The following is a 14,609-nucleotide window of genomic DNA, read 5'->3' on the forward strand; positions in this document are numbered from 1 at the left end:
ATGGCAGGTTGCATCGGAGAAGAGGGAAACAAAATGAAAGTTTCATGATTATTGGAAAACCTATCTGGTTCATTGTATTTTTTGAATATTTTATTTGAAATTTGTGGTCAAGCAAGAATCAAGAATTAAAAATCACAAATACATAAAATAAATGAAAAGGAATCATACAGGTTGTCCAAATTTCAAAACAACCCCATCTCTCCTCTCCCCCCCAAACAAAACCCATTGATAAAAAAAAAAACAGAAATTAGAAAGGAAAAAGCAGACAGAGAACGTGAATAAGAAAATAGAATGAAGAAAAAGATAGAAGAAAGAAGAACTGTCAGGATCTGGAATCCAATTCAGAAGATCCAACTCTTCTTCTTACCTGGATCTCAAATATGGGGAAAAAAAGGGATAGAAAATTCAAAAATAGAATGTGCAATTATGGCTGCCATACCTGTAAAAACATATTACTTAAATTACAAGTAATTTTCTCCAGGCGAACATAACTATGCATTTCTGCATTCCATCGGGCTATGTCCAGAAGGGAATCAGACTTCCAGGTAACCACAATATATTTCCTGGCCATCGCCAATGCAATTTTAAGAAATTATAATTGGTACTTAGACAGCCTCATTTTATGTCTTATGTCCACAATATTTCCTAGGAGAAACAATTCTGGACTTTGTGACAATCATTTGTAATCATTAATAATTTGATTTAATAAAATGCTTAAATTTTCCCAAAAGGATTTCGGTTTAGAGCATGACCAAATGGAATGTAAAAAGGTACCTGTTTGTTCTCTGCATCTAAAACATATATTGCATATATTAGAATTTAATTTATGCAACCTCTGCGGGACAAGATATAGCTGATGCAAGAAGTTATATTGCACCAGCCTATATCTTACATTAATTATATTAGTCATGCAATCTTCTCACAAATCGGACCAGGTCTTATCATCAATATTAATATCCCATCTTTGTTTTGATTTATATAACTCATGCTTAGGGGTGCCTGTTATCTGGTTCATTGTTGAACTTCAGGAAAGGAATCAGACATTATTACTTGGTCTGAGCTGGCCTACATACACTGGTATATCCATGAATCTGTTCGACTCTTCTTTGCCTCTTCAGAGGCAATTAGAGATAGTCAATAAATGCCAGCTTCTAGAATTGTCCATGAAAAAGAACCAAAAGCGATGAACTTTCAATTACACATATTACCTTACATGACTGCAAAGTTTGACTGATGCAGTCTCTTGTATCTCCAAAGAGAGCAAGAAAAAACAGGAACTTGTTCAAGGATCACAACTTATTACTTCTTGTACCTTTTCTTGCAATAACCTGGAAGATGCCCCATCACGAGCCCGTTTTACACCAGTTTCATGTTGACCACCAAAATGTGACCAGGGTAAGACAGTTGAAAACGTTAGAGGATCTTCAAGAGCAAAATCTGACTTCAGGAATATCTGTAAGTTCACAAATAAAAATAAACAATTTTCAATATTGTTTGGTTTAATAGTTTCTATTTAAATAAAAAATAATAAATCTAAAGGTCACTGTAATTATTGATCAGATGTTATTAAATAACACAAGGTCTGAAGTTAAATCACTCCAAACACCAAAATGTACTAGCATCCAGTACTGTTTCCATTGTGAATTGTTGACACTTCAAAACACAAATCACTAATAGACATTCAATTGTACCTTTTAATTATCCTGTTAATTGTATCTTTTAATTAATCTGTTAATTTAACATAACCTAATATCCGTCTGGTCTCGGAAGCTAAGCAGGCTCAGGACTGGTCAGTATTTGGAAGGGTGACCACCTTGGTCCACAGAGGTTCTCAACCTTTTTCTTTCCACTCACATACCACTTTAAGTATTCCCTATGCCATAGGTCCTGTGATTAGTGAGAGATTGCTTAAGGTGATATGTGGGTGGAAAGAAAGAGTTTGAAAACCACCCTGTTTTAAACAAAATATTTCAGAAACAAATGTGTCTAGAACAGTGATTCTCAACCTTCCCTTCCCACTCACATACCACCTTAAGCAATCCCTTACGAATCACAGAGCACTTACAACATACAGATTACTTAAAGTGGTACGTGAGTGGAAAGAAAAAGGTTAGAACCACTAGCCCAGGAACACCAGGTGCTATAGGTTTCTATAAGGGGGTGCTAGACAAAGTGGCGACTCTCTGTTTGCCTTACAGTAGACAAAAGTTAAAGCTCATGTATGTTACATTCTAAATGTGTTACATGACAATAATGGAACTTTTATCCTTTACCTTTAATTGATAGATCAGCAGCATGGTGGGTTTGTGGTATAATTGTCAGTCATTTAAATCAAGTAATATGCCTACAATGTGAAAAGTTGTGACAACCTTAAAAAAGATATTGTCTCAATCAATGCATTGACAATATTAAGTTGGTCCACATCTATGTCTGATTATGGTTTCCATCAATTCTTCCAAACATTATACGACTATTGCAGCTGATTCTTTCAGACTCCACTCCTGCTACCATTGTTTCTAGAGAGCTACAAATAGGAAGTACCTGCTGGCTTTAAAGGAACTGCAGAAAAAAATGTTTTTTTTTAAACTTGAATTTGCAATTTAACAATATTCCCTGCTTGCATAATATATAGGATTCTGCTTTAGCCTGATCTTGATATGTAATGAACACAGCAGTTTCTGAATGTCAATAAAATAGATGATATGAAAAGAATAGCGAACCTTACCTTAGGAACTTGTTCCAAGTCCGTTCTTGATTTGTCTGCAAAGATATGAATGTAACTTCATTAAAATGGCAGTGCAACATTGGATCTGGCCCGAACCCACAGTATCTGTACCCTGCAGAGGGCTGATTGAGCTGACCCTCCAAACCATGGAGATAGCCAGCAAGCATGGCAGAGGTGTATGACTAATATTCAGGAGATTTTAAAAATTATTAACATTGTTTTAAATTATTTTTAAAGATGTAAAAAAAACTAAAAATTGAGCATTAAGAAAAAAAAAACATTTTTCTTCTCCTAAACTCCTGGTCAAAAAAAACAATGGAAATGGGTAAAGTCTCTGATCGTACACTACATGAATCGCAGCAGGATGGGTTTCTGCCAGTGGGCTGCATGTGGAGTCTAGTAACAGTGTAGAATAGCAGATAAACCAACGCACCCTTGGTACAAAATAGGACTATGCACATCTAGGATTTATTTGTACATGTGGTTTGAAACAGGCAGTTCCAAAACAATGATCAGTACAATTAGTCCATTTTCAGACAAACAATTTTTTTTAAAATGCAAAACAATATTCCAACTAATGAACTGTAAAATAAATAATTGAGACATCTATCTTTTGGCAAGGGCACAAAGGATTTGCAAAAAATAAATTTGTTCCACCATTTCAAACAGACCATGAGATGCAACATGCAACAGTATGAAGTGTTGGTGCTACATCTAGAATATTATAATCTCCAATCACCTCTTATTCCCTGAACCATTGTCAAAATTAGCCATTCTCAACACGGGCCGCAGTACTTTGAAAAGGGGGGCAGGGACTAAAATCCTGAATAAGGGGAATCCAAGATGTATTGGGGTGGGGTGGGGGGAAAACATGGAAACTAAATTGATTAAACATTTTTGAGGAAGGAAAGGATTTTGTTACTAGGCTTTGCTGAATTGTTGCTAAGTATCTTTCAAGGTTGGAGGCATTTGGAGACAGCTTAGAATGACCTAGATAAATGCGGAAAATTAATAATGTTTTCAGAGCGTTCCTTATTTCAATATAATTGTATTTGACTGACATGGAACCAGCTTTGGCAATCGACATAGTTTTCCTCTTTTGTTCTATTGCCTGCAATTACGGAAATAAGCGTGCAGGCTGAAAAGTGTGGCTTCATATGTCTCCTTCTGGTAGTTTTTATTGAATAAGGTATGTACTGTTCATTATTTTTCATAAAATGTAAGCAGATTTTTGAGCTAACCCTTGTAAGAAATGTTTTCGTTTTGCATTCATTTTTGCGCTCATTTTTGTTACTTACAGAAATAATTTTACCCACGAGTTCCTCGGCAGTATTCAGTTATTGTATGGTTAAATTACATCTCAGCAAAACCCTTCTCTATCCATGTGATTGATTTGATTAAACATATTTTCAAACAAAAGCATGAGGCCAAGCAAGCTAAAATAACATTTAGAGATCATATCTAAAGAAAGACAAACCCTTGATTTACTTCAAAACCCTTTGAGATAATTTCGTGAGGAGGCCAATGCTCAAACAGATGATTATTGAAGCATCATAGAAATTAGAAAAGGGACTTCTTTCATCATACAAGTGAATTGACTGCTAAAAGTGGAAATGTTCATAATGTTGCTGGTCATTTATTTTGCCTTCAGTGTCCAGAATAATATCTGACGTCATTAAATGCCAAATACACTACTCAGTCAATTCCTTTGAGTAATTCCACTGTTTCTAGAAAAATTGATGAGATGGCAAGGGTTATTGAAAAACAATTAGGCATTTCATTACAGTCCAAGAAATTCTCTTTACGATTGGACAAATCCACTCTGCAAGAGAACAACACTCTTCTCATGATTGATGCCAGATTCTGAAATGGAAACAGGCTGATGGAAGAGATGTTGTTTGCCAGAAGGATTAAAACAGATACTAAGGGACTAACTTAACTATTTTGAAGAAGAATTACATGAATGAGAATAGTATTCCATTTGAGAACATAGTTACCTTTGCAACTGATAATGCTGCTTCAATGGTTGGTCAAAACAGAGGGTTTATCACATCCCAGAAAAATCTTTAGTTTACTGTTCATAGGGAGCACTTAGTGGCTAAAAACTTAGAAGGACATTTAAATGACGCTTTCAATGGTCATAAAGACTGTAAACTTTATAAAATCACATCTCCTTCAAGACTGTCTGTTCCAGAGGAGTCACGTGATGGAGTAGTGGCCGGACGGTGAACTCCAGCCCTCTCCAGAAAAGTCGGGAAAAACAAGAGAAAATACAAAGGCACAGAAATAAAAGTTAAAGAAAAGTGAGTATAAAGGTGGAAAGAAGATGGCGACAAAAAAAGAAAAATCGAAAGCAACGGTAAGAAGAGAGGAAGAGAAGACAACGGAGGAAGAAAGTGAAGGCCTTACCTGTTCGAAGAGGCCCGCTGTGGAGAGAGAAACCCGCTCCCTCAGATCGGTAAATAATGGACTACAAAAATGGCTCGCTGAGCCGAGTAAAAGTGCGCGACCGCGCATGAAAAAAAACACACCGACGGGAGGGGGGACCAGCTAGGGAGTCGATCTCCACAGCCGGCAACAACAGCTGCAGAACACCTGCAGCAAGAAGAGACCACAGAAGACAATAGAAACAAGAAAGAAGAGAAGGAAAGGGCAACAAAGAAACAACAGATGGCCAACCCAGAGGAAGAAGAAGAGGAAGAGGAAGAGTACAGTGAAATAGAAGAAGAAAAGAAAGGCAAGATAAAGGAGGCACTTTCTCTTATTAAAGGATACATGAAGTCATTTAAAGAATGGCAAACACAGGAATTTAATGATTTAAGAAAAAGAATAAACAACACAGAAGAGAAAATGAATAAAATAGATATGACCTTAACAGAAATGGGAAAGAAAATGGACAAGATGGAAGAGTGGGTAGTAGCAGCAGAAATGGAGGTAGAAGACTTAAAAAAGAAATTGGAGGAATCTAATAAAAAAACTAAAGAGACACAAGAACTACTAGCTCAAAAAATAGATATAATGGAAAATTATAACAGAAGAAATAACATAAAGATAGTGGGCCTTAAGGAAGACGAAGAAGGCAAGAATATGAGGGAGTTTATAAAAGAGTGGATCCCTAAGACCCTAGGATGTCCAGAACTACAGCAAGAAATGGAAATAGAAAGGGCACATAGAGCATTGGCCTCTAAACCACAACCACAACAAAAACCAAGATCTATTGTAGTAAAATTCCTAAGATATACTACAAGAGAAAAGGTACTGGAGAAGACAATGGAAAAAGTAAGAGAGGGCAACAAACCACTGGAGTATAAAGGGCAAAAAATCTTCATTTATCCAGATATAAGTTTTGAACTCCTAAAGAAGAGAAAAGAGTTCAATACAGCAAAGGCGATTTTATGGAAGAAAGGGTATAAATTTATACTAAAGCATCCAGCGGTATTGAAAATATTTATTCCAGGACAACAAAACAGACTATTCTCGGATCCAGAAGAAGCACGAAAATTTGCAGAACAATTACAAAAATAGACTGAGGGATGAAGACGGGTAATGAGAGTAAAAATGATCAAGATTGATATGTATGTGGGTAAAGACAAAAATAGACTGAGGGATGAAGACGGGTAATGAGAGTAAAAATGATCACGATTGATATGTATGCGGGTAAAGAGGTATAAGAGTGAATAGAGACAATGTGCATACGTGAATGTATCTGTACTTAGAGGAAAATATAGATAGAATAGACAAGAATTAATAAGGGAAGGTAATGGAATAGAGAGAATAAGGAGGGAATTAAAAGAGTGACCTTTGTGACATATGAAAAGTGAAATCTTTTCTGGGGGGGGCTGGGTGGGGGGAAATAGCGGTCACTGCAAAATCAGTTGACGCTTGCGAGTGGATTCGCAAATCCAAATGGAGAGGGGAGATGTGGTTGTCCGACAAGGGATAAAGGACAACTCAGGAGGGGAAGGGGAGATTGGGGATAAAGAAGATAGAAATAGGAGAATAAGGAAAATGTTGGATGTTGTAGGAATGTTGTCTTATAAAGAGTTGAAAATAAGAAAACAGAAATGGAAAAGGAGGAAAGGTAATGATGGAAAAACGGAAAGAGAAGATAAACAAAATATAAAATGGCTACGCTGAACTATATGACTTTAAATATTAATGGAATACATAACCAAATTAAAAGGAAGAAACTACAAAATGTACTGAAAAAGGAAAAAAATTGATATAGCATTTGTCCAAGAAACACACTTAACTGAATTGGAGCACAAGAAATTAAAGAGAGATTGGGTAGGACATGTAACAGCAGCATCGTTTAATTCAAAAGCAAGAGGAGTGGCTATACTAATTAGCAAAAATGTGCCATTTAAAATAGAAGAGGAAATAATAGATCCAGCAGGGAGATATGTTATGATAAAATGTCAGATATATTCGGAGTTTTGGAATCTACTTAATATATATTCACCTAACGAAGAAGATCAAAAATTTATGCAAGATATCTTTTTGAAGGTAGCTAATACGCAAGGGAACATACTAATAGGAGGGGATTTCAACCTGAATTTGGATCCAAATATGGATAAAACGGGGAAAAAAATTAACAGGAAGAACAAAGTAACCAAATTTATAATTAAATCAATGCAAGAAATGAAACTTTTGGATATATGGAGGAAACAAAACCCAAAAGAAAAGGAATACTCATACTACTCGGCTAGACATAAAACATACTCAAGAATAGACCTATTTTTGTTATCAGCTAGTATGCAGGATAGAGTAAGAAAAACAGAATATAAAGCGAGAATGCTATCGGACCATTCACCCTTAATACTGTCAGTAAAGCTAGAGGACATCCCTCCAAGAATGTATAGATGGAGATTAAACCCCATGCTACTTAAAAGACAGGATTTTAGAGAATTTATTGAAAAACAATTAAAAATGTATTTTGAAGTAAATACGGAATCAGTGGAAGATAAGTTTATACTATGGGACGCAATGAAAGCATTCATTAGAGGGCAAATAATAAGTTATGTAACCAAGATGAAGAAGGACTATAATCAGGAAACAGAGCAGTTGGAAAGGGAAATAGTAAACATAGAAAAAAAATTAGCAATGAAGGAAGATACAACTAAAAGAAGAGAATTGGCGGATAAAAAAATAAAATATGAAACATTACAAACATATAAGGTAGAGAAGAATATAATGAAGACAAAACAGAAATATTATGAACTAGGTAAAAAAACGCACAAAATCCTAGCATGGCAGCTTAAGACAGAGCAAACTAAGAAAATGGTATTGGCAACAAGGAAAAAAGACAAACAAATTACATATAATCCAAAAGAAATTAAGGAAAACTTTAGAGAATTCTATGAACAATTATACCGAACTGAAAACGAAGGGAAAGAAGGGAAAATAGATGAATTTTTGACTAAAATTGAACTACCAAAACTACAAATAGAGGAACAAAATAAATTAACAGAACCATTTGGAACAGTAGAAATACAAGAGATAATAAAAAAATTACCAAATAATAAGACACCAGGAGAGGATGGATTTCCAATAGAATTCTACAAAACATTTAAAGACTTATTAATACCGCCCCTCCTGGATGTAATCAACCAGATTGATGAGACACAAAACTTACCAGATTCATGTAAAACATCAATAATTACAGTAATACTAAAACAAGGGAAAGATCCACTCTCACCAGCGTCATATAGACCAATATCTTTGCTAAACACAGATTATAAGATAATAGCTAAACTATTAGCAAACAGATTAGCAGAACAGGTACCGAAAATGGTAAATTTAGACCAAATTGGATTTATCAAATAAAGACGCACAACAGACAATATTTGTAAATTTATTAACTTAATTCATGCAGTAGAAGGAAATAAAGCACCTACAGTAGCAGTTGCTTTAGACGCAGAGAAGGCCTTCGACAGAGTAGAATGGAATTATTTGTTCAAAGTATTGCAAAAATTCAGTTTACCGGAGAAGTATATTAATTGGATTAAAGCATTATATAAGGGACCATTAGTGAAAGTGACAGTAAATGGACATATATCAAAGCAATTTAACTTAAGCAGGTCAACGCGGCAGGGATGCCCACTATCACCTTTATTGTTTGTGCTAGCTATAGAACCAGTAGCAGAATTGATAAGGATAGATAATAATATAAAAGGAATAAAAATAAAAGACAGGGAATATAAAATCAGTCTATTTGCAGATGATGTTATAGTGTACTTAACAGAACCAGAACTATCAATAAAAGAATTATATAAGAAATTGAAGGAATATGGAGAAGTGTCGGGTTACAAGATAAACGTAAATAAAAGTGAAGCAATGCCTATGAATAATGCGGATTTCTCAAAATTTAAGAAGGAATCTCCATTCAGATGGCAAATGCAGGCAATAAGATACCTAGGTGTACAAATAAACAAAAATCTAGGCCAATTATATAAACTCAATTACAATCCACTAATGAAAAAATTACAGGACGATTTAGAGCATTGGAAAGATCTACCACTAACACTGATAGGAAGGATAAACTGTATTAAAATGAACATTTTTCCAAGGATACTATACTTATTTCAGGCATTGCCAATACAACTGACAGAAAAATTCTTCAAAGAGTTAAAGAAAATAATAAGGAAATTTTTATGGAGAGGGGGGAACCGAGGATAGCACTAGATAAATTAACAGAATGGTATAAACAAGGAGGCTTACAATTGCCAAACTTCAAAAATTATTATAGAGCCGCACAATTAAGATACCTATCAGATTTTAATCAAACAAGGGAAAAACCAGACTGGACGAGATTAGAATTAGATAAAATAGGGGAAAAGATACCTGAACACATATTATATAAATGGGACGAAAAATTGGTACAACATAGAACTTCTCCAGTATTACATCATCTCCTCAATATTTGGAAGAAGATTCATGTAGAAAGAAATAAAACAAATTATCAATTACCAAAACTAATATTGATGCAAAATAAGCTACTCCCTTTTTCAATAGACAACCTTGCCTTTAGAAAATGGGAAAAAAAAGGGATTAAAAGAATAGAAAATTGTTTTTCAGGAAGTAGATTCTTATCCTTTGAACAAATGAGAGATAAGTACAATATAACTGGAGATACAGCGCTGGCATATTACCAACTGAGATCCTACTTGAAAGATAAATTAGGAAGCAATTTGAGTTTACCAGAGGGAAGTAACCTTGAATATGTGATTACAGATACAATGTTAATCAAAAGATTTATAACAAATATGTATATTAAACTGCAAGAAAAGGAGAATGAGGAAACAAATGGTAAAACTAAACAAAAATGGGAACAAGATTTAAATATAAAGATAAAAAAGGAAACATGGGAGAAATTATGTTCTGGAACGATGAGAAATACAATAAATACGAGGCTACGTATGATACAATATAATTGGTTACACAGACTATACATTACACCGCAAAAGTTAAATAAATGGGACCCAACAGTATCTGATAGATGTTTTCGATGTAAAAAAGAAATGGGAACAACAATTCATGCAATCTGGACATGTGAGAGAGTAGAAAAATTTTGGGATGATCTCAATCAGATATTAAATAAAATAACAGAAAACAATATACCAAAGAATCCAGAGATCTTTCTCCTAAGCAACATAAAAAACAAAGAATTTGGAATTGATTTGGAGGATGCACAAAAAAGATTTGTTAAGATAGCCCTAGCCGTAGCAAAAAAATGTATTATGTCAACCTGGAAATTGGAAGATAATTTGAAAATACAACAATGGTATATAGAAATGAATATATGTATTCCATTAGAAAAAATAACATATAGTTTAAGAAATAATATTGAAATATTCGAACAAGTATGGGAGCCTTACATTAAATACAATAGCAAAAACCTACCGGGGACAAACATTACCTAAGTTGATGGAAGGAGAAGGAAAGAAAAGAATGGACTCAGTAGAATTTCTGGTGTATTTTTGTTGAATGACAACATTGTCTGACTGGCTTAATGCAACCTAGATTGTATACCTAAAATGGATGAGGGGGGGGGTGGGGGGGTGGCTTGGGAGGAGGGAGGGGGGGGGAGAAAAAGTCACTGTATATATGTGAAAAAGAAAAAGTGTATATCATGGCTAGTGTGATTTATGGTGTGAAAAATAAAAAATTTAAAAAAAAATAAAAAAAAGACTGTCTGTTCCAGCAGCTGTGCAAAGAAAATGATGAACATTTCCAGACATTGCTGCTGCATCCCGAGGTGAAGTGGCTGTTGGTAAAAATTGTTGTCATTGTTTTGTTGCATTCTGGGACACAATTGTTTTCTTTCTTTTTCATAACAAGCATGGAGTAAAACGATGCAAAGGCAGACAGACATATTTTATCTGGCAGATATCTTTGACAAACTCAATTATTGAACGAGACATTGCAAGGTAAACACAATAACCTCATTGGTAGTAAGGAAGCCATTGTTTCTTTCCTTAAAAAGCTTGGGGTACATTGGAGCAATATCAGACATCTGGAATTTTTACAATGTCCAAATCTGAACGTGAAAGCAGAGGCACTGAAGGATAATGGTATTACTGTTTATGTGAAACACCTAATGCAAATACACCTCAAACAAATGTTTTGTTTTCGTTGCTGCATAATACGAAAATCCAGCTTTGCACATGCAAATCATGGAAAATGGTAATAGGCAAATTTTGCCAAAGACAGATATCCTTCACTCAGGCTCCATCTGTGCACACATGTAAGCACTTTTTCCACAGAATGGCATTCTTCATCATGTAGTTACTGCTGCAGTTGAAAATTTCCCCAGTTGTGGGTCTTTGCAAAATTTTACAAAGAAGCACATCTTCCTCAATATCCTTCTCATACACATACCCAACGAAGACTAGCAGCACTGGAAGACCTGCTACAAGTGTTTCTTTAGACTTAATTTTTCAGATAAAGGCATCCCTTCATGCTTCAGATGAATTATCCCGAGTCCTTTTTTTTTAAGCCAATAATCCATGGCTCTTAATACAGTACTACACATGTGGAATATCTTTCAGTTTAAATTTTAAAATGTGGCCAGCCTCACGCAAAAAAAAGATCTGAGCCTCAATGGTTGAAAGTGGCATCTTAAGGCCTGACGTCTGCGTGCTGACATCAGGCCTCAAGATGCCATTTTGTTTTGTTAGCATCGAGGCAACTGCTTGCTGCTATTGCAGAAACACAGTGATTTAAAGACACAGGTAAAAAGTCATTTAAATAAAAAGTTATTACATTTTAGTTATTACTACCCATTTCTTCCACAGAACCCACTTTAGGAAACGCTGCTCTGACATTTCTGTGTTTTTACTATAATCACAGTGTCTGCAGACTTTTGGGTTTCAAACTTGACTGCTTCACAGGGAAGAGGGCCCATAAATTTTGAGGAGAGTCCCAAGAGGGCCATAGTCAAAAAAAAAGTTAAGAATGGCTTATTTAAATCAATCTTCCTACTGTTAGACTTAAGCCTAAACAGAAAATCTAAATTCTGAATTCTGCATCTTTTTCACAGAAATAAATATCAAGAAAGTAGAGGTGCAGAACCTATTCTTAACAAATTAGTATAGAGAATTTCAAATAGAAAAACACCAACTTCTCAACTCCAAAAAATAAATACACATTTTGAAAGGTAACAAAAGAGAGAAACACGTCAATTGTGCAATTGATGCAAGGTGAGAAATGGGCGGCACAGAAAATGTAGTGGTTAGTACAGCGTTATTACAGCATCAATGGCCCAGCTTCAAATTCGGTACTGTCCTAAAGGAGATTATATGTTCTCCCCATGTCTACCTGGGTTTCCTCCAGGTGCTCTGGTTTCCTCCCATGTTCCAAAAACAAAAGAACACAAAGTGTATTTTGGTGGCATGAGCTCATGGGCCTGAAGGACCTATTACCGAGATATCTATAATTTAAATTCAATTTTTAAAAAAAATTTAGACATACAGCACAGTAACAGTCCATTTCGGCTTAAGAGTCCATGCCACCCAATTAACCAACACCCCCAGTACATTTCGAACAGAGGGAGGAAACTGGATCCCCTGGGGAAAACCGATGCAAACACAGGGAGAATGTACAAACTTCTTACAGGCAGCACGGGATTTGAACCCCAGTCCCGATCGCTGGTGCTGTAACAGCATTGTGCAAACCGCTCCGCTAACCATGATGCCCATTTCTCAACTTGCATCAATTCCACAACTAATCCCTAAATTAAAAATAAAATTGGACTAGTTTTATAATACAGCAACTGAAAAGGATAAAATTGTTGTTTCAAATTAATTTTTGGGATACCCTGTATTACAACATAGCCAGACCCAAATGATGTCAAAAACACATTGATTCTTCATCATGAATCACTGAAATCCTTCTTGTAAAGGTTCTTCAATGATGCTGAAAGCCAGGGAAACCCAATTAATATGAAAGATTGGCAATATTTTTCCACATCAGGAAAATAAGTGACTTGGGTGGAGGAACCTATATCTTGGCTTTCCTTCACATAGGCTTGGACTGCTTCATTTGCTGAGGGATAGTGAATGGAAGCAAACATTTTGCTTTCATTTTATGATGGAAATAAGATTGTTGATGACGCAGCTGAAATGGCTGGGCTTCGAACAATACCTAGAATTTCACCTATGATACAGAGAACATGAAAATCTACAAGTCCTTTGGCCCACAGTGTTGAACTGACCCCATAACCTACCGTAACAACTATCCACAATTTCCCAGTTCCACGTCCGTAATACTTTCTTAAAAGATCTAATTGTACATGCCTCCACCATCGTTGCTGGCAGTGCACTCCATGCATCCACCACTCTCTGTGCGACAACCATGATTATCTTCTTTCATGTGAGTTATGATCTTACCAACTGGAGTAATTTCCCTTTGATGACATTGACTGCTGTTTTAGTGTGTTTTGATGCTACTTTCAGTCAAAGGATGCCTTTTTGTTAACACCTGTTATTCTCCCTCACCTCTAAAATTTAATTCTTTGCTCCATATTTTCACCAAGATTGTGATAATGTGTGGAGCTGACATAATCTGGCAAAACCCATAACAGATTCCATTTATTGTCTTGTACACAAAATACACAAACCTTTTTTGTTCACTCTGTAAATTTTAACTACTGTATTTGACGGTATACAAGACCCACTTTTTTTCCCAAAAATTGGCCAAAAATATGTGAAGTTGAAATTAGGGTGATAATGGTGAGTAATGCCGACAGTGATATCATCACTGCATGGCTCAGTATCTGAGAGGGAGGAATAACCCATTGTCTGCCTGGTATTGCTGCTTGGCCCCAGTATCAGGGAGGGAGCCACTGAGCAGGTCACCAGCCACTCGCCCTGATTCAAGAAGCCCGTGGAGGTGCTGCAGCTGTCCAGAAAGATGGCCTGCAGCTTCATGGGCCACCTTCCCTCAGGAGGTCAGTGCTTTCTGGCTGGTATTGCTGCTTGGCGCCAGTATCAGGGAGGGAGCCACTGAGCAGGTCACCAGCCACTCGCCCTGGTTCAAGAAGCCCGTGGAGATGCTCCAGCTGTCCAGAAAGATGGCCTGCAGCTTCATGGGCCACCTTCCCTCAGGAGGTCAGTGCTTTCTGGAGCTGCCACGCTTCTCACTTCTCCCGGTGAGAAGGCTAACCATGGCAGCCCCCCATCAGTCGTGCAAAACCATGCTTTCTGGTGCCACCACTGCCACTTACTTCCCCTGGTGCGAAGGCTGATCACAGTGGCCCTACCAACAGTGCAAGAATGTGCTTTCTAGAGCCGCTGCTCACTTCCCTGGTGAGATGGCTGACCACGGCGGTCCCTGCTAGCAGCACAAAAGGTGCAGGAGAAACCTATTTGCCAATAACGCCAAC

At 36.3% G+C, this 14,609-nt stretch overlaps 1 protein-coding gene across 3 annotated transcripts in view; it reads right to left on the bottom strand.

Annotated features, from left to right (window-relative positions):
* Positions 1–14,609, bottom strand: part of vps54 (VPS54 subunit of GARP complex) — a 136,196-nt gene that overhangs the window by 98,987 nt on the left and 22,600 nt on the right. For all 3 annotated transcript variants that reach the window (XM_069931701.1, XM_069931698.1, XM_069931699.1), the window contains exons 5-6: positions 2,726–2,760; positions 1,313–1,453 (exon numbers count right to left, since the gene is read on the bottom strand). In XM_069931701.1, the coding sequence (XP_069787802.1) occupies positions 1,313–1,453; positions 2,726–2,760 (176 nt within the window). The remainder of the gene's footprint in view (positions 1–1,312; positions 1,454–2,725; positions 2,761–14,609) is intronic.

This window comes from Narcine bancroftii, chromosome 4, assembly GCF_036971445.1.
Source record: "Narcine bancroftii isolate sNarBan1 chromosome 4, sNarBan1.hap1, whole genome shotgun sequence".
In the NCBI taxonomy this organism is placed as follows: Eukaryota; Metazoa; Chordata; class Chondrichthyes; order Torpediniformes; family Narcinidae; genus Narcine; species Narcine bancroftii.